This window comes from Colossoma macropomum, unplaced genomic scaffold (genome assembly GCF_904425465.1).
Source record: "Colossoma macropomum unplaced genomic scaffold, Colossoma_macropomum, whole genome shotgun sequence".
Lineage (NCBI taxonomy): Eukaryota > Metazoa > Chordata > Actinopteri > Characiformes > Serrasalmidae > Colossoma > Colossoma macropomum.
In genome coordinates, this window is record NW_023494894.1 from 71,323 (window position 1) to 91,692 (window position 20,370).

The 20,370-nt window shown below is 38.4% G+C and overlaps 1 protein-coding gene across 2 annotated transcripts in view; it reads right to left on the minus strand.

The window, feature by feature from the left end:
* LOC118800430 (vacuolar protein sorting-associated protein 13B-like) overlaps nucleotides 1-20,370 on the minus strand; it is a 402,625-nt gene that overhangs the window by 27,919 nt on the left and 354,336 nt on the right. For both annotated transcript variants that reach the window (XM_036560640.1, XM_036560641.1), the window contains exons 51-54: nucleotides 13,646-13,792; nucleotides 13,297-13,574; nucleotides 4,325-4,452; nucleotides 3,147-3,367 (exon numbers count right to left, since the gene is read on the minus strand). In XM_036560640.1, coding sequence (XP_036416533.1) covers nucleotides 3,147-3,367; nucleotides 4,325-4,452; nucleotides 13,297-13,574; nucleotides 13,646-13,792 — 774 coding nt within the window. The remainder of the gene's footprint in view (nucleotides 1-3,146; nucleotides 3,368-4,324; nucleotides 4,453-13,296; nucleotides 13,575-13,645; nucleotides 13,793-20,370) is intronic.

The following is a 20,370-nucleotide window of genomic DNA, read 5'->3' on the forward strand; positions in this document are numbered from 1 at the left end:
CCTAAGCAGAAGCTGCAGTATCCGTGGAGGATAGCAATTCATTGCCAGTTGCTACTGTGAATGAATTTCCACTTTAAATTTTGTACCATCTTAAAAATGTTATTTGAAGTTCCACCATAAATTCTGGACCACGTTTCATTTAGTGCTATGTTATTTGAAGTTCCACCTTAAATTCTTTGCCAATTTTCGTGCTACCTTAAAATGAGTTCCAACTGAAATTATGTGCTGCCGTAAAAGAAGTTCCACCTTAAATTCTGTTCCACCTTAATTTTAGTGCTAGGTTAATTTAAGTTCCACCTTAATTTCTGTGCCACCTTAAAATTAATGCAATGTTAACTGCAGTCCCACCTTAAATTTTGTGCCACCTTAATTTTAGTTTTACCTTAAAGAGAGTTCCACCTTAAGTTCTGTGGCACCCCAAATTTAGTGCTATGTTAATTGCAGTGCCACCTTGAAAGAAGTTCCCTTAAATTCTGTGCCATCTTAATTTTAGTGCTACTTTAAAGAGTTCCACCTTAAATTTCCACATTAAATTCTGTGCCTCCGTGAAGTTAGTCCAATGTTAATTGAAGTTCAACCTTTAATTCGTTGCTAACTTAAATGCAGTTCCACCTTAATTTCAGTGTCAGTGTAAACTATGTGCTACCTTAAAAGAAGTTCCACCTCAAAATTCAGTGCTACCTAAGTGCAATTCCACCTTAAAAGCAGTTCCACCTTAACAAATCATTATGTGTGCTGACACTGCTGAGCATTAGGCTGGGAGTGGGTGAGACATTAGGTTCCGTGCGTCAGTTTGGATGGGTGTGTGAGTTAACGGGCCATTGTGACATCATGTGTGGCATGCTGCCAACATTCCTCCCATTCATTCCCTATGGGAAAAAATATCGACTTTGAATGTTAATTTTGGGAAAACCGTACGTCGGATCGCTTAGAAAAGCACAAGCAACCTAATCGGGTATGGGTCCTACGATCCTGCAAAGTTTAGTGGTTCTAGCTCGAAAACTGTGGGACTAGAAACATTTTATATTTTGAGCGTAGAATAATAATAATAATAAGATTACGAAGAACAGTAAGTTGGCTTTTTCAAGCCATCTTAATAAGATTACGAAGAACAGTAAGTTGGCTTTTTCAAGCCAACTTAATAATAATAATAAGAAGAAGATTACGAAGAACAGCAAGTTGGCTTTTTCAAGCCAACTTAATAAGAAGATAACGAAGAACAGTAAGTTGGCTTTTTCAAGCCAACTTAATAATAATAATAATAATAAGATTACGAAGAACAGTAAGTTGGCTTTTTCAAGCCAACTTAATAAGAAGATTACGAAGAACAGTAAGTTGGCTTTTTCAAGCCAACTTAATAATAATAATAATAAGATTACGAAGAACAGTAAGTTGGCTTTTTCAAGCCAACTTAATAAGAAGATTACGAAGAACAGTAAGTTTGCTTGAAAAAGCCAACTTACTGTTCTTCGTAATCTTCTTATTAAGGGTATAGGTACTATGATCCTGCAAAGTTTCGTGACTCTAGCTCGAAAACTGTGGGACGAGAAACATGTTATATTTTGAGCGTAGAATAATAATAAGAAGATGATTACGAAGAACAGTAAGTTGGCTTTTTCAAGCCAACTTAATAATAATAATAATAAGAAGAAGATTACGAAGAACAGTAAGTTGGCCTTTGCAAGCCAACTTAATAATAATAAGAAGATTACGAAGAACACTAAGTTGGCTTTTTCAAGCCAACTTAATAAGAAGATTACGAAGAAGAGTAAGTTGGTTTTTCCAAGCCAACTTAATTACTCGCGGAGATGGGAAAACAGCTGCATTCCAGCAACCTTAACCCAGCTTTATGAGGAGAGATCAGTGCTATTACAGATCTGCACACTACACAAGGGGCTGAGGTTAGGTGTAGAAACTCTATGAGCCTTGCTTTCACAGGAGAAAAGCCACTTTAAACTTATTTAGCTGAATGGGGTAAATCTCCTCAATGCTCCCATGGACCTCAATGAGTTCTCTGGCCAGCCATTGCGGCCATGTACCAGAAATGCAACCTCCACAAAAAGAGGGAGTATTGCTTGATTTTTGCTGACCTCTGAAACTAACACTTTGTCCATCCTCCACTGTACGCCTGGCAAAAATTCAACATCAATTTGATTTTTGTGAACTTTCACAGGTATATATTGTTTAGTACCTTAGAAGAAAACAGAATATCTGGGAATTCAGACTGACTTTATTACTTTTCAAGCTAGGACGAATAAAGTCATTTCAACAATGCTCGTCTCTTCCACAGAGGAAACTCTGTTCTGTGAAGACAGCGACTTTATTTGTTAGGTCTTATGGCCTCCACCTTAATGATGGTCTCTTTGGCCTTCTAAGGATGAGAGACTTTCAATGCAGGGTCTCTATGTTGTATGCGTTCCTATCAACGTCTCTGCCCTATTGTAGCAATAATGGTACAATGTCTGTCCCCGTCTATCACAGGTTGGGCTCATTTTTCAGAGGCAGGGCAGCCAATGGCCATTGGCTGCTGTATCTCTCCAGTGCACAAGTAAATTTTCTCTGTTAGAAGTGCCAAACTGTTAGAAGTGCCAAATTTCTTATATTATCACTGATCCAGTCTACCCACACATGGGTGCAAGACAAGTTCTTACAGCTATCTCTCCCACTGTTACCTGTTTATCTCTCCCACTTATTGGAAAGAGCTCCTCTAAACTTGAGGAATTACTAATCTCGTGCTCTAAAAATTTGGTCTCAATTTTGTAACCATTTGGGGTCACAGTCTCAATCTTAGATCCCATTATGTCTAACTGTCTATTCTCTTCCTCCCATATAGATTCAGCATTTCATCCTGTGAGAAAAGAACAGAATTAGATGCCCCCCAGATAGATTCAGCATTTCATCCTGTGAGAAAAGAACAGAATCAGATGCACCTCATGCACTTTGCTGAATTTTCCCCAAAAAATCAAACTACCTAGATCCCACCTTTGGGTATGTGGAGATACAGAGTTTCATTCCAACAGTATGTAGTTTCTTTTGAGTCTAGCCTTGTTGTTGCTAACTAAAGCACTGTTGAGTATGAATCAGAACAAAAGAAGATATTTATTTTGGACATAAATCCATACATACACATGACAGTGTCATTGTACCTGTGTGCCTGGGCTGTTTATGTCAATGGCATCAGTCCAATTGGGCGTAATGGCCGTGGCAGAGGGACTGCTGGGCAGGTCAGGGGCAGAGCAAAGAAGCAGGGTGGGCAGTGTCTCTCTCTGTCGGCATTCAGGGAAACTCGAAGAGTGGTAGTACAGCTCATGGTGCACAGAGGACAGAGGAGGAAGCTTTCTACAGAACACCTCTGTCCTTGCAGGCTCTGATACACATACCATCGGCATGCACACACGCACACACATACACACAAACAGAGACACACTCATTTTTAGTAAATTATGTAAAACCAAGCAAAGAACAATTTACCAAGAATAGAACGGAGAATTTACTTTGCTTTTAAAACAATCATGGCTGCCAGAGCAATAGGGGTGAGTGGGCACTTGACCCACCACTTTTCGAAGTATTGGGATGACGTCTCACCATTTTCAGGCTGCTAATTTAAAAAAAAAAATACCCTTTAAACTGCATGGACCACTGACCTATAGGCAGAAACTGTCATTCAAACTAAAATAAGTAAAATCTTTATTTGAGCATTTCTCAAAAAGTGAAACTTTAATGTTCAGTGAGAGGACTGTCACATCTCACTAATCCAGCAGATGCTTTTTAATGTGATACACAAACTAATATTAATGCACTTGGTCATATATAGTTTATGTTACCACACTGTAAAATTTACTAAAAATTTGTTAGTTACACTGTTTTTTACTGCTACTGTGCTAAGCCAGAACCTGATGCTCTTCAGTGATGATGCCATCAAAGCAGAACCCAGTAAAACATGCATGGTTGAAACAAACACTGACACTATTTCTGAAAACATTTATTGGGTCATGTTACTATTACTACTATAGTTATTGCTATGACAAAGGCTACATGTAGTGTTGAAAGTTATTTTTAGTTAATCAGTGGCCAAGTTGACCTTTGGCAGTCAGTTTTTTTTTAACCAATTTATTTTGCCCCACCACTTTTAGAGGTGTGGCGCCACTCTGAAAATAACATACTGAGTGAAGACTTTGAAATAGCGTATAATGGGTTTCATTACATGCTATAAGGGTTTGGTATGGTATTTTCAAAGCAGAAGTAATTGTCTTGGTGGTATATGTGTGAGTTTGGTTGTGTGAATAAATGCACAAATGAATGCAAGTTTGTGTATGTTCATTACCCTTCAGGTTTTCCTTCAGCAGCAAGGCTTTGGGACACCGGTTATGGATGAGCATACGAGGACATGGGTCCTCACTCACAGAGATGTAGTTAATTCCTAAGTGCTCCTGATATGTCAGAACCAGGGCCCTAAAACACACACACACACACACACACACACAGAACACAAACTGAGTCAATAACCTGGGCTACTCTTTTATCACAAGCAGCAATTTTGCTCTCACGTTGCCTGCCTATTTGATCCCCATTCAATCACATTTAATCACGTTCACTGAGGTCTCTAAGCATTCCCTGTTTATTGAAAAAACAGCTGCCAAACAAAAGCTTAAAGTAATAGTGTGATGCTCCAGGGCTACAGAAAACAGAGAGACATAGCAGGAGAGAAGGAGACTGACAGCAGAAGAAAAGGAGAGGGATGAAAAAATATTTCATAAATTGATAATTCAAATTTTCTAAAATGAAAAAAGCCATTCAAAAAGCCGTACCTGTTTTTCTGAAACTACATATTTCAGTGCATCGTTTTTTAGCCTTCTGACAGGAAACTGATTTTATTTATAATGCTGAACACTAGCAAGTCACCAGTGGCTCGCAGTAGCAACAGGGGTGCTTTAACTTACTTGTAGGCCCTGAGGCTATAGCTGGTCATGGGTCCCACGGGTATAGTTAAAATCCATAAAATCAGATTAACTCAAGTTCCCTCCTGACTGACGTGGACAAATAGCAACAGATATAGTAAGCATGGAAAGAAATAGTCATATGGCTAACAGTCAGCAGAATTAATTGCCCAACGTAACCACGCAGCGTCCAAAAACTCAAAACCTTTGTTTTTAATGAAGGTGCTCACACTGCCCCAGCCAGTGACCAGCACCGCCAGCACTACTACATTAATACTTTAACTTAAACCCAGAACTAGACCAATAAATGCCAAACAGGTTTGAAAAGGTTTGAAATTTACACTGAAAAGGGAGTCAATTTGAAGTTCGAATTGTCATTTTCACCTCTGATAACATTACTAGCTTAGTCACAGGTCATACCTTTCAAAAGCAGTGAGTTTGTGAAGTTAGTTAGCTGTTACAACACATGACAAATCCACTAATTGTATCAAAACTCATGTGCAGAAGTTATTCTATTAAAACCACTTGAGTACAGTAAGTCACAATGTAAAATGTAAACTTACCTTGACTTTCACAAAACATCACAAACAATAACCGAGGTCTACGACAAAAGCTATGCATCTCTCATTTGATCATCCTAAAACACAAGAACCTAATCCATTTGTCTGATTAACACACTCCAATGGAACAATGAAAAAACACAGCTTACTGTTCTCGCTTTTTTCTCATTTTCTTGGCTGAAACATCTTTAATAGTGTCCCATTTCTTAAAATGTAAAACTCAATCCACATTACTGCTGAAGAACACAGTAGTCAGCCTAAAGGTAATGAGTGGCCTACCTGATGTTGACGCCACAGGTAGTGAACTGAAAAAAGTCTGCTATTGTAAGGTACTTTTACTTTCTGAGCTTTTTGTTTCAGCTCTCACACATTTTACCTGGTACTAACTTTCAATTCAAATGCATTCAATACCTCCACCAATCAGCATCAGAGCCGCTGTTTTCAAAGAATCCAGACAATCAACAATCACAATGGGAAGAAAAAAAGCCAATCAGAGGCCCTGAATTACTCCCCTGGACACCATGCATCAGTGATGCCTCTGAGTAGCAGCACATCTGAAGAGAACAAAATAAGCTGCCTGTTTATCATGCTAAAACAGTGAAACTGTGGTTTACAGTTAGTCTCTTCTTGCAAGTCAAACGGTCCTTTCATGTCAAAGCCTTGGTGATATCTCTGTAGTAGTCAGAGGCAGAGCTACCGAAACTCCATTCCTAACTGTCTGTATTAGATTTTTCTATTTTAATTGCCCAGTTTTCCTGCATTTATTGCCAAGAATAAATGACAGTATGCTTAGCTAGCTATCTGGAACAGAAAGAAACTTACTCAGACCACACTGGGCAATAAGACAGATTGTTCAAGATGTGTTCAAATCAAATTACAGGATTTCCTGTGAAATTTAGCAACGTTCTTATGTTTGCAAAGTGTTAGGTCTCAATGAAATGTGTAATTTGAAAACATTATTGTCTCTTTATTTTAATTGTAGAGAGATATAATCACATTTTAATAAATTAGCCCTAGAGCATTGTAGGGGCATACTGACACCAATTTAAACTAAACTTTGCATGCTTCCTCAGAAAATGATTCTGTACATTTCTTCCCAATTACATCACAATGGGAGCAAAACATGGATTTTTAAACTATTTAGCCAGGCTGAACTGTCTTGAATCCACTCGGTGCTTTGAAGCTAAGTTTAAAATTATTTACCTATAGACTCTACAGACTTAACAGTTTTAAAAAGTTTGAGACAATTTGATTAAAATCCAATCAAACTTTGAACAATTGCAGAAAAAATTTAGAAAATTTGAAAAGACTTCAGATAAATTTGAATGAAGTAATGTGAAGTAATTTATTCCAAGATCAAATTTACGGGGTTTATTTGTGTTTTTGTTGAATAGTGCCACATCGTGGCCAATTAAGGTCAAATTTGACAGGCCGCTAGAGAGTGTCTGTGGATACATCTTTCAATTTTCGTGACGACTGGCCAATGCTAAGCCCTCTAAATGCCAATTAAAAGATTATTGGCCAATGGCAGCCATATTTGTCCAATGATGGAAATTTCCTTCACACCTAAGGTATATAGTGACCCAATGATGCAGCATGCAAAGTTTCTGCTCAGTTGGACAATGCAGTTGCTGAGAAACAAATTTTTGGTTAATATAGAGGCCCTATTGAATAATTGGTGTCAAACTTGGTGGGCTTCCTCACAATCATGTGTGGTATAAGACTTTTAAGCTACATGAGAATTGCCCAAAACAATCCTTATCTGTAGAAGGGCTAAGTTGCCACATGGCGGCCATATTGTTTACAAATTTCCAAATTAAAAAAAAAAAAAACTTGACCTTCAGACATTCTGAAACTGTGTGGGTATCCCGAAAAACCCCAGACTATTAGAAAAATGTAGATGTCACATATTCTGCCAATAATGATGGATAATATGGGAGCCTAGCTAAATATACGCAGTGGGGGGCTTATGTGGAATAAATCAAGGATTATGTAGAAGCAAGAATTTGGACTCTAGACCTCATGATTCAGGAGATATGGGCCAAAACGTAAAAAATGTTGCTCTATACCGCCAACACCAGGCCAACTGGTCTTTGAACCTCTAACAATAATAATAAGAAACAATAAGAAAAATTCTAACAATTACAATAGGGTCCTACGCACTGCATGCTTGGACCCTAAATATAGCCGCAAATGGCCATCTGCAGGTTCCAAGCTGCTTTAGCAGTAGCCAAACACTGCTATTTTGGCTACAACCCTCCTCAAGTACATGCCAGTAAAGTTTTGTACATACACAGGGAGTTTTACGGTGGTTGGCCAATTTAAATCCCTGCTGAACTCTGATTAGACATGTTTTTCAGGATATGATGACAATCTCATAGAACCTGAAACAGTATAGGACAAAGTAGCAGCAAGCACAACAATGTCAATCGCGCACTCTTTTGTTGCATAATATTTTTTGACTCACGAGTCAATAGGACTGAGTGCAAATTTTTAAATTAATGAACTGATTCTGTAACTTTGGCTGCCAATTACTTTAAAATACTGCAGTAAATAAACATCTTCTTTTAATTGTTCATAGCACAACAGACTGCACCAAAATGTGCTGTTTGTATGTATTAGTATTGCCAATAATAATTTTATAATATTTCATTTGACTCAAAAGTCAATCAGATGAGGCACAAATGAACTGATTTGGTGACTTGGGCTGCCAATTAATTTAAAATGCTGCAGTAAAGGTACTTCATCTTTGATATGTTCATGGTATGACAGATTTTAAATCAAAATGTTGTGACTTTATATCTACTTATTAGTAATGGTCATTTTATACAGTGCTCAATTTGACTCACAGGCCAATTAAGTGGGGTGCAAATTACTAATTTAATGAATCTGGTAATTCTGGCTGGAAATGACTTCCACACGCTGCCCTAAAATGACTTAATATTTGGTTTGTGCATAGTATGACAGACATTAAAGCAATATCTGTTGTTTATTAGACTACATATTTGAAATGAACATTTTATATTGTTGTGAATTCACAAATATGTGGAATTATTGTTTTAGTGCCCTCTATTAACATATGCCCACCAATCTTTGCACCGTATATTAACATTAGGCACTAAGCACACATTCCTAGTACATTCTTAAATGTATATAAATCAGTGTTAGATTTCCTGTACAATTTAGTGAAACATGTCTATGGGCAAAATTGTTCACACTAATGACGTATTTTCTCACCATCTCCATTTCTTTAATTTAAACTAAGCAAAATTTAAGTCTATATAATTCAAATATGATTGCCTACTGTAGTGCTTGTGGAGGTCGAATTAGGCCATGATTGGTATCCTTGCTTAGAGTATGATTCTGTATCTCTGTATCAAATTTGGTCTTAATCAGACAATGTATGAGTGAGATGCAGATAATAAATCGCAAAAACTCTGCCCAGATGGATTGATTATCATGTTGCAGATAACCTGTGTTAAAAAAATTAACTTTCTTGGTAATTATTTAATTAATAATGTAATTAAGTAATGTGTTCGTTCCGTTGTAAGTACGCTGGCGCAATATGGCTTAAGTTTTACACTGGTTTTTCATTTGTTTTGTATTGTATTGTTTGTGTGAATGTTTCCCTGCTGGCTGAGGGGTGAGGGGTGCACTGCAGCTATGAGGCTGCCTGGACTGGTGGTGTCCGGCTGCAGGAACATGTAACTCCTTCGTGGCTAAGGACATTTTTTCGGCCATCAAGGCTTCCTGGGCTGGCTGCCTGTGTGACGCACCTTAGTTGTGGAGGGAGACTTTCCCCACGGCTTTAGACTCTTTTTGGGCTAGCTAAGTGACTCTATGCTGTGGTAATGGTAATCCCCCCTCCCCAGCTGTTGGAAATGTAGAGGTGTGTGTGTGTATATGTGTGTGTACTATGTTGTTTTATTTATTGTTGATTACGTATTTTGTTATTTTATGATCTTTTTGTAAGGCGTCCTTGGGTTTGAGAAAGGCGCTATATAAAATGAACGAACTATGATTATGATTATTGTTAATTAGTAAATGACTTGCATTGACAAAGTTGTCAGGCTCATATGTGCATTATCTGATCCTGACTGCATATTTATAACCTGAAAAGTATAAGATATTTACTCATTTTAGTGTTTTAAAAAGTGAGTAGCACTGATTTGGTAACTTTTGCTAGAAAATAACTTTTACATGCCACACTTAAATAACTTCGTCTTTGGTTTGTGCATTGTATGACAGACACTGAAGTGATGTCTGTTGTTTATTTGAACTACGTATTGGAAACTACTGTTTTATAATGTGATGAATTTGCAAATATGTTTTATATGTGGAATTTTTGTTTTAGCATTCCCTGTTAACATGTCCACTAAACTTTACATACATTCTTTCAACATTAGGCACTGAAAAGTTACACCAAGTTTGGTGTCACTCAGACAATACATTCTTATCACTGCACTACTTTCCTGAAAATGTATGTAAATCATAATGTTTGTTCCCTGTAATTCAGTCAAAACTATCTATGACCAAAGTTGTTCAAAGTCTTTTTTTTGGTAATTGCTAATTACAGCATCCAATTTTCGTTTTAAGACCAGTTTTGAAATGATTAGACAAGGTTAGAGGCATAACACTTTTTTGCTAGTTCCATAAAACTTCGTAGATCATCTACGACTCCCCTAGGGCACATAACTGTGAAGTTTCGTAACAATCATTCAAAATGCTTCTGAACTAGAGCTGTATATACATGACTTTTGCAATATATGATCCACCACCATTTTTGGGTGGGGCCTGAATGCTACACGTTGTTAAAAACATTTTTTCATAGTTATTGAAGTTCAGGTTCTTAGGATTTGTTTGATTCCAGATTTGTGCAAATTGGACAAAAATCCAAGGACTAGTTAGCTCTCAAAAATTATCTCAAAATCTATCAGGTCAGAGCTAGATGGTTCTTGGGGCTTCTTTGTGGGGCTTCAGACAACTGATAATTACGATGCAGAAGATATGACCCAAAAAGTCTGAAGCTTTGCTATAGTGCCACCATCTGGCCAATCAGGCTGAGCTTGTGCGCCTGAGTAGCAGGAGGTACTACTACTTATTGACGTTTTATGTACGTCTGTACGACTTACTGTTTGGTTTGCATTATTCGTTTTAGTAAAGAAAAAGAAAAAAAAAAGGAAAAATCCTGACATTTACAATAGGGTTCCAGTACCTGCAGTGCTTGGACCCCTAATAAAACATATTGCCATAAGTGGCCATCACAGGGGTCCAAGCAAGTCACACCCTTCACAGGCCACATAGCAAACACTGTCCACATTTACAATTACAAAAGCTTTTACTTTTTAATAACATATACTTGAGAAACAACATACATCACTTGTAACTTTTCAACACAGAGCCTAGCCAAGATTCAAACCTCAAACACTTCGAGACAACTTCCATGCCTGTGGCAAATGATTGTGGCAAAAGGTAGCCGTTCAAACCCTGCACCTTGGGGTTGGAATGGCGATAGCTTACATGGTGAGCCACACATGACCCATACTAATGAGACACTTTTTGAGACTATTTATATGCACAGAGCAATAAAGAGATCAAGCACCAATTTAACAATTTTCATCCCATCTTTCAACGATTTTATTACTGGAAAATATTATTAGAACTATATTAGTAAACGTTTATCCTTTTCTACATTTATTTTGAGTTTGATCACAACTGGGTAATCCTTAATATGCCCAGTCACACTTATTGATTCATGTGCTGGAGCCATGTTTTGCAAAAAGTCAACATTTCTCAATTAATTATTTAATTTCAGACTTCACAAATTGTCTCTAGATGAATCCGGAGACAATTTCAGACAAATTTTTACTACATTGGCACTAGAGGTCTATTAAAGCAAAGAAATTGCATATTTCCTCAGATTACCAGTTTACGCATATTTTTGGATATTCATTCGATGTTTGGACCCATCTAAGATATGCTTAGCCTTGGACCAGCAAACAACTTATCTACAAATCCATGCCATCTCACCTTGTTGATTTAAACCCAGGAAGCTGACATTTCTCAAAGACAGCTGACATGGAATTTGAATGCCTTCAGTTTTGACAATAAATAAAACAACACAAAACGCATGCACGCACGCACATACACATACATAACTCCATGGTTCCCGTAGCTAGTCAGGGGATTCCACTGACCATGGTGTAGAGTCACTTTGCTAGCCCGAAAAATCTTTAGCTGCCGGTGAAAGTCTCACTACGGTGCATCACACAGGTGGCCGGCCCAGGAAGCTCTGAAGGCCGAAAATGCCCTTAGCCACGAAGGGGTAGCATTTTCCTACAGTCGAACACCACCAGTCCAGGCAGCCTCATAGCTGCAATGCAGCGTCACCCAAGTGGCTGGCCTAGGCAGCCACATAGCTGTAGTGTAGCGTTGATCAAGTTTGTACCTTGTAGCTGCGATTCAGCGTCACTCAAGTTTGGTCACAATTGGGTAATCCATGATAAAATTATAGCACCTTGAGTCAGAAAAACCCAAGCTGCACTGATTCATGTGCTGTAGCCATAATACGCAAAAAGGCCAATATTATTCACTTTCAGACCCCACAGACTGATTCTAGACCAATTGTGAGATAATACTATTAATTGGCTTTTTCAAACTTTATAAAACTACAGAAAAAAATAAAACTTTGCTAAAAGACTTGTATTTGGAAAATTCTCAGTCTCAGTGCACTGCATGACTTGAATCTTATTTCATTCCTGCAAACAAAAAGTAATTGGACACAAGCTTGTTTTTTAAGAACTGTGCCCCATAATGGCCAAGTGATGTGAAATTTCATCGGGTTTAAGAGAATGCCTACATGTACACACCATTCAAGCTTTGTGATTATTGGCCAATGTTAGGCCAGTCAAAACCCACTGAAAGCTGATTGGCTGGCCAAATCTGTCCAATGATTAAGTTGTCCTTAACAATACATTTATAAAACTAAACTTAACTTATAGCTAAACTTATAGCTAAGTTTCAGCTCAACTGGACAAGCAGCAGCTGAAAAACAGCCCCTATTGACAAAAGGATGTGATATAAGGCGGTCAAATTTTTTTTTAAGAACTGTTCTAAGTAATCCTGATCTATAGCCATTTTTGTGATCTGAGCCCCATCCCCAAGGGCTTAATTGGCAGATGGCAGCCATATTGTAAATATTCTAATTATTTTGATAATTCTTGACCTCCAGACTTGTGCAAACATTTTGATACCTATATTGTGGGGGTATCATCAAAAATCTCTGACAAGCTAAAAAAAACTTCACATATTTTGCCAAATATTATGCAAATTTGAGGGTGGAGCTATATAGTAGTAGAGAGGTGTTTTGTGAAATTATCCAAGAATTCAGCTCAAAAAATAATTTTGATTATGTCTTTGATTGTTCAGGAAAAAAGGGTCAAACGTCAAAAATCAGGCCAATCTGTGTCATTTTTTCTTGCCTAGGTAGATGCACATTTTATCCTTAAAGTTTGGTGGCTGGATAGCTTACGGTGTCTTCTCCACAACATATTTTTTCAGGAGAAAAAGAAGAAGAAAAATCAAGCAAAAACAATATGGTTCCAGCACCTTTGCCCTAAAAATAAATATCAATAAAAATAGAAATATTTTTTTTTTCATGTAATTACTGAAGTGAAACACTTCTTATTTTTCTTACTCTTCTAAAATATTTGCATATTCATGATACTATTTGAAAACTGAAAAGATCTGACAGTTGCGGCCCTAGAGAGCAATGAAGCATTCCTCAAGGTTTGACCCACCTGGTGCTGAAGGAGTTGTGGGCATTCTGCTGTACTGGCACAGATACACTCTGTCTGGGAAAGTCCGTCCGTACAGAGGTTGGCAGGCTCCAGAAATCCCACTCCTGCTTGGGTGCCACCACACAGCTGAACAGAATATACTTCTGGGGCAGGGAGGCCAGATCTGCTCTGGGGCTGTCGCTCAACACATCCCAGCATGGCATTGCACAGTGAGAAGGACTGCCAGTCTCTGCCATAGGTTCCAGTGTGAACACACTAGTTTCAGGTGGACTATATGGCTAGGGAGAGACAGCGGGTGTGGTGAGGTATCCAGAGGACAGTGGCTCAAAGCATTGTATGTGTGTTGTACCTGATCAGGAGTAGCAAGCGGGTTTTCAGACAGCAGTGGTCTGTAGTTAATGGTATATGTTGTGTTGTTCACCAAAACAGTTCTGTCCTCAATCTGCAAAACTTGAATCCCATACCTCACCGTCGAGGACACACAGAACTGGCACATCTTTGGGGGGAGGGGGTGGCAGGAAGGAGAGAGAGATTTTATAGATACTTCAGGGTTCATATACTTTTTAAACAGTGGAGTTCAATGAATTGAATTCAATGTAATGAATGATGATTTTTTCATGATATAAAATGAAACTTCCATGCCAAATATTTAGTATAGTGCTGAGTGATATATCATCTATACTGGTATACCATGATGTTGACATACCACATGATATTTATTTACCATTCCAGTGATATTTTTAGTGATATTTTAAATATAAGGAGTATTTATTTTGTGAACTTTACTCATAGTAAAGTCAAGCCTTGACAGGTAACAGTCATTTGCTTAAAATACATAAACATAAGAAAAAAACAAAACACACAAAGCATGAGTTCTTTAACTTTATTAATGTTAAACTTCAATACCCTCTGATAGCAAGATACTGAATTTTATCAGTACTGTGCAGCACTAATTTAATAATAATAATAATAATAATTTCAATTTATATAGCGCCTTTCACAAACCCAAGGACACTTTACAAAGCGAAAGGAGATTAAAAAAAAAAACAAAAAAAAAACAACACTTTGAAGAAGAAGAGTAGTGAGCAGTGAAGAGGAAGGTTTTAAGTTGAACTTTAAAAGAAGAGAGGGTAGCGCAGTCACAAAGAAATTGAGGTAGAGAGTTCCAAAATGTGTGAGCAGTAGCACTGAAAGACCTGCCACGGAGTCTTGAGCGTGGGACAACAAGGAGTCCAGTGCTAGAAGATCTGAGGGAGTGAGGGGGACAGTACGGATGGAGGAGTTTACTGAGATAAATAGGGGCGAGACCATGAAGAGTTTTGAAGGTTAAAAGGAGAAGTTTATACTTGATGCGGGAGGATACTGGTAACCAATGAAGCTGATGGAGGATGGGAGTGATGTGTGCAATGCGCCTGGTAAAAGTGAGGACTCTGGCTGCTGAGTTTTGAATAAACTGAAGCTGGTTGAGCAATTTAGCAGGGAGACCATTGAAGAGGGAGTTGCAATAATCAATGAAGGAGAAAATGAAGGCGTTGACCAGCACTTCAGCGTCAATGTTGTTCAGAAGAGGGCGGAGACATGCAATGTTACGCAAGTAACATATAGACGTTATTTAAATATTAATTCAGTATTACTAATTACTAAGTCAGAAAGCAGTCTAAATGGAATGAATTTACATTTTACTTTATCTAAAAAGTGTTAATACAGTCTTTTCAAGAGTTCTTATGGTACAGTTAGGATTTTATGTTTAATTACGTTGCAACATCTGATAGATGTCCACACCAAGTTTGAAACAGATTTATGGTGGATTTGTGGAGTTGCGGTAAGGTAACCACACCATTTTATACAATAATTATAAATACATGCATATTCACTTAGGCCTATATCATTGTTAAAGCTCATCATATATCTCTCAATCAAACTTGACTGTGTTTTACAAAATATGGCATCAATTTGAAACAGATCTGCAGTTAAAATTAAGTCTTTGTACAGTAACCAGACCAGCGTATATTATAGTTAAATACAATATTTTTTATCAGTTACAATATATACCTGGGCCTATATGTTTGTTAAGCCCCATACCCCTCATTCCAACTTAATTTTACACTACAATATCTGATAAGTTTCTACTCAAAGTTTGTAAGAGATCTATGTTTGAATTTTTGGGGCTTTTAAGGATTTAACACACTTAATGTATACTGTAATTATAAACACACGCATACACACCTGAGAGTATATATGTGGTAAACATGTGAAATGTCCTTCATTCCAACTTGACAAGGGTCTACATCAAGTTTAAATCTATAGTGGAAATGTTTGAGTTTTAGAAATGATGCTGTATTAGTGTTTAGATGGTAAATCAAAGTTGTACTGTGTTACCTACTCATAATATACTACAACCATCATGAGAAAGTTCACTGTTAACCAGCATATTGATGGTATAGCGCCATGTAGCTAACATTATAAATAAATCAGCAGGTACATTAGGCTGTATTTTGTCTCATTAACTGTAAGAGTAGCTGCCTTTCCCGTTGTCTGGTGTTTGGTAAAGACAGCCTTTTAAAACATATGTTTAATGTGTGTTTTTTCAGTAATCAGTGAGGACAGAGATGGGTACGGTTGGTGTAACTCTCATATTCAGCGGTTACTTTATTCACTATGAAATGTAGGTCACATTTCTTCATGGACCTCACTAAAATTCTTATCCCAATTACGGCCTGGGGTATGAATGTGGATTTGGTTGTCTGTGACTTTGGTAAGTTTCCAAGAGTCTTCTTCTGCTGCACGTGGCATCACTGCATACACAGAAGACTCTTCTTCTCCAGCAGGTGTATAACCATCCAGAATATCCCAAAACAGTTCACTGTAGAACTGTTTCGCGATATTACCCTGTTCGGGGCTGGTTAAAAAATTTTGGCTCAGGAAGCCCAGGCCAGGTGACACCCCTGGTCTCGAACCGTTGACGCACTGGCACCACACTTTCCATCCTTCACTCCCAGCATCCCTTCAGTGAGTGCGTGTTTTGTCACCTCCATGTCATCAGTATGATTCCCCCTATATCTAGGGTCCAGCAAGTAGGCATTTGCCAAAATTTCTTGTTAGGCAGCAGGTTCATCTTGAGAACACTGCACATCTTACACTTGATGTTTGATATCAAGGTGCTGTCCTCCTCTGATGGTTTCAGAACCATCAGAAAATGCTTGCCAGACAGTAGATCCGTAAATTCAGTCGCAGATTTCAAGGTCATGTTTACAGACTCAAGGTCAGCGTTGTCCCGCCAGCTCAGAAGTAGATGCTGGTGTTGCCAGTCATCCAAATAAAAGTTACACAATTGGTTTGATAGCCAGTATTTACTCCAAGACTCTGTCCACCATTTTCTACTTTGTGCCTTGTAGCGCAGTCCTACACAGAATATTGAATATGAAATAAGCCCTGATTGAGGCTCCCGAATGGTGCAGCCATCTACGCGTTGGCCCTATCATCAGGAGATCGTGAGTTCAATCCCTGGTGATGCTACAGCCTTCCGTGGCCGTGAGTCCAAGAGAGCACAATTGGCCTCGCTCTCTGGGTGGGTAGGATGCCCCCACTTCTCCCCCCATCACTCAGCGCGGTGCTAGTCAGCGCAGGCGTCTGTTAGCTGACATAACAGATCTGGCAGTTGACGCTTTCCTCCAAGCACGTTCGGCTGTCCAATGACATTGTGTGAGCGGCAGTTCGAAAAGATGTGTTGGCTGGCTTCACAGGTCTCGGAGGAAGCCTGTGCTAACCTTCACCCTCCTAGCGCTGGTAGTATCGTGTGATTGGGGGAGTCCTAACTAGTGGGTGGAATTGGAGAAGACTAAATTGGGAGAAAATTGGGGGAAAATCCCCCTGCCAAAAAAAGCCCTGATATATTTAGCAAATCTAATTAACATAACAATATAGCCTACATCTTAAATGATTTAGCGTTTTGAGGTATTTTATTAAATGAAAAAATATATTTAAATCATCCTAGCAAGTCAGCAACAGAATATTTGCAGGCTACAATGCCACAACTGTCATCAAGTGTTTTAGTAAGCCAGGTCTATGTCTGAATTTCAATGTAGCCTAAGTGACAGGTATTTTATTGAGCGTGAAATTTGGTTTCTAGTAAACTTGCCTATAAAAAAAAAAACTAATACTCCAACTTTCGTAGCTTACCAGTATGAGGCCATGCTTGGGGATTTAGGCTTTCATCAGATCTCTTCTCTTCAACCAGCCCTGAGAGAATGTACTGACCAAAGTGTTGTACAGAAAAAAAAGAAAAATGGCAGGAGATGGCAAGCAACCGACATAATTGCTGTTGCTTGCAATCCCCTGTGGTTATCTTGTCAATAGTCTGGTATTGCAATATTGCGGTTATCGCGATAGCCCTAATCTCAAGCACACCCTTTTCCCTGATTACAATCATATGTATAATTTCCACACACACGTGGGATCAATGAATCATTCTGTCAGGTTTTTTTATTTAAAGAGCACTTTTCATACAAAAGTTGTAATGTACATTATAGTATCTGATCTGCCAATTGACATACATCAACATTACATGGATTTACAAAAAATCAGCCTCTTCAACGTGCATGTACAAAGTAACACAGGTTAAGAAAAAGATCCATTAACAGTTTTGACTGCATCCTCTTCACCAGCAGATGTCACCCACATGCCCTATGAATGAGGCTTCGAGTAGTGGACCTTTAACACAATGGTTCAGAAAGGGTCAAAGCTTCAGAAAGCCTTATTTTGCCAATACTAATTACATGGATTCTATTAATTATGTGATGTTCTTGTGTGTAAAGACACTCCAACTGTCTGAGCTTTGCCTTATTTATACTGGCAAAGTAACTATATCAGCTGTAATTTGTTAGTAATTGGGAGAAGGTATCTATTTATATTTAAGTAGCTTGATATGAATTGTATTCATCCCTAATATTACACTGTGAATAACTGGACACATCTTTACAGCCGTGCTTGAACTCAGGAAAATACCATTCTGCACTTGTGTTTGCATGAAGAGTAGGTTGGAGGTTGGAGGCTGAGGGTTCCAAAATACACCTTACATGTCATGCCCACTGTTGCACCACTCCACTCACATAGTTCCAGTGCTGTAATTTCTGATCACAAAAATAGTAATAGGTGGGCACGAATGGGCTTGCATCCAAGCAAATAAGCAATACACAAGCTTTATACAATTAGACTGCACTTGCGCCAGCATGAAACTAGATCCTCTAAAACCATATGTAATCTCATTTATGTTAGGTAAAAAAAACATATGTAATCTCATTTATGTTAGGTAAAAAAAAACATATGTAATCTCATTTATGTCAGGTAAAAAGATTCTGTAGTTAAGTGTCAAAGGGACTGTAGATGAGACCAAAAGTCAAAATATTGGACCACAATACTAAATAGTACATCTGGTGAATACTCAGAATTTAACCTCTTTGCTGCTTTACCAAAATGTCTAATAACAAGACCTTAAGCATCAGGGTTCGTACAGTCATGAAAATCCAGGCTAAGTCATAGAGTATAGAAATTTGGTTTTCCAGGTCTGGAAAAGTCAAGGAATTTCCTAGAATTTTTTCCCCATGCAGTTTGTAATCTCATCACCTTTGAAACTCCACGGAGTGTAGATTGCAAAAAAGCACAGCGAGACCTGAGACTGATGTATCTGTGCACGGACTAGCTACATGAATATCATGGATCAACTAGATTCTTTTTTGGCTAAGGAGTAACATTTAGGACATGCACGTTACAAACTTTGTGGAATAAGTTTTTACATTCAAACACTGGAGAAGTTAATTAATAAGCCAAATGAAACGAAAAACACACCGCTTCTGCTTCTCACACTGTGACCTGCATGACTAACACACTAACACATTGCACCTGAGCTTTTATGACATCTTTCCTATCTATTCTAAATCCATATGCATTAATATGACGTTGGTACCCCCTTTTCAGCTGTAACAGCTTCCACTCTTCTGGAGTGTGTCTGTGGGAATTTTTACCCAATCATCCAGATGAGCATTTGTCAGGTCACACATAGACGAAAGGGCCTGGCTCGCAATCTCCATTTTAGTTCATCCCAAAGGTGTTCTATGGGGCCAGGGTTGAGGCCAGGGCTCTGTGCTGGCCAGTCAAGTTCTTCCACACCAAACTTGCCCAACTATGCCTTCATGTATCTTGCTTTGTGCACTGGGGCACATTCATGCTGGAACAGAAAAGGGCCTTCCCCAAACTGTTCCCACAAAGTTGGAAGCGTACAGTTGTCCAAGATGTCTTGGTATGTTGAAGCATTAAGATTTCCCTTCACTAGAACAAAGGGGCTTAGGCCAATCCCTGAAAAACAACCCCATAGCATTATGTCTTCTGCACTAAATTTTACAGATGGCACAATGTAGTCAGGCAGGCAACGATAGAGAAGCGTGATTTGTCACTCCACAGAATACGTTTCCACAACTCCTGAGTCCAGTGGCGGCGTGCTTTACACTACTCCATTCGATGCTTAGCATTGTGCTTGGTGATGGAAGGCTTGCATGCAGCTGCACAGTTTTTGTGCTGATGTTAATGCCAGAGGAGGTTTGGAACTCTGCAGATATTGAGTTAGCCAAGGGTTGTGTACTTTTATGTACTATGCGCTCAGCGACCCTCACTCTTTTAACTGTATGTGATCTGACACATTGTGGCTGAGTTGCTGTGGTTCCTAAACACTTCCACTTTTTAGTAATAATACCATGCGAAGTTGATTGTGGAATATCTAGGAAGGAAGAAACTATTACAGTACCACGTTTGAATTCAATGAGTTCTTTAGAACCACCCATTCTTTTACAAATGTTTATAAAGACATACTGCTTGGCTAGGTGCTTAAATTTCATATACCTTATGTAATGGGACTGAATTAAACACTTGAATTCAGTGATCAAGAGATGTGTCCTGAAATTTTTGTCACACTTGTAGTGTGTATCCTTCATTCCAACGTGATTTTTCACTATAGTTTCTGATAAGTGTTCAAACTAAGTGTGAAACAGATCTAGATATAGTGGAAACTTTGAGTTTTAGAAA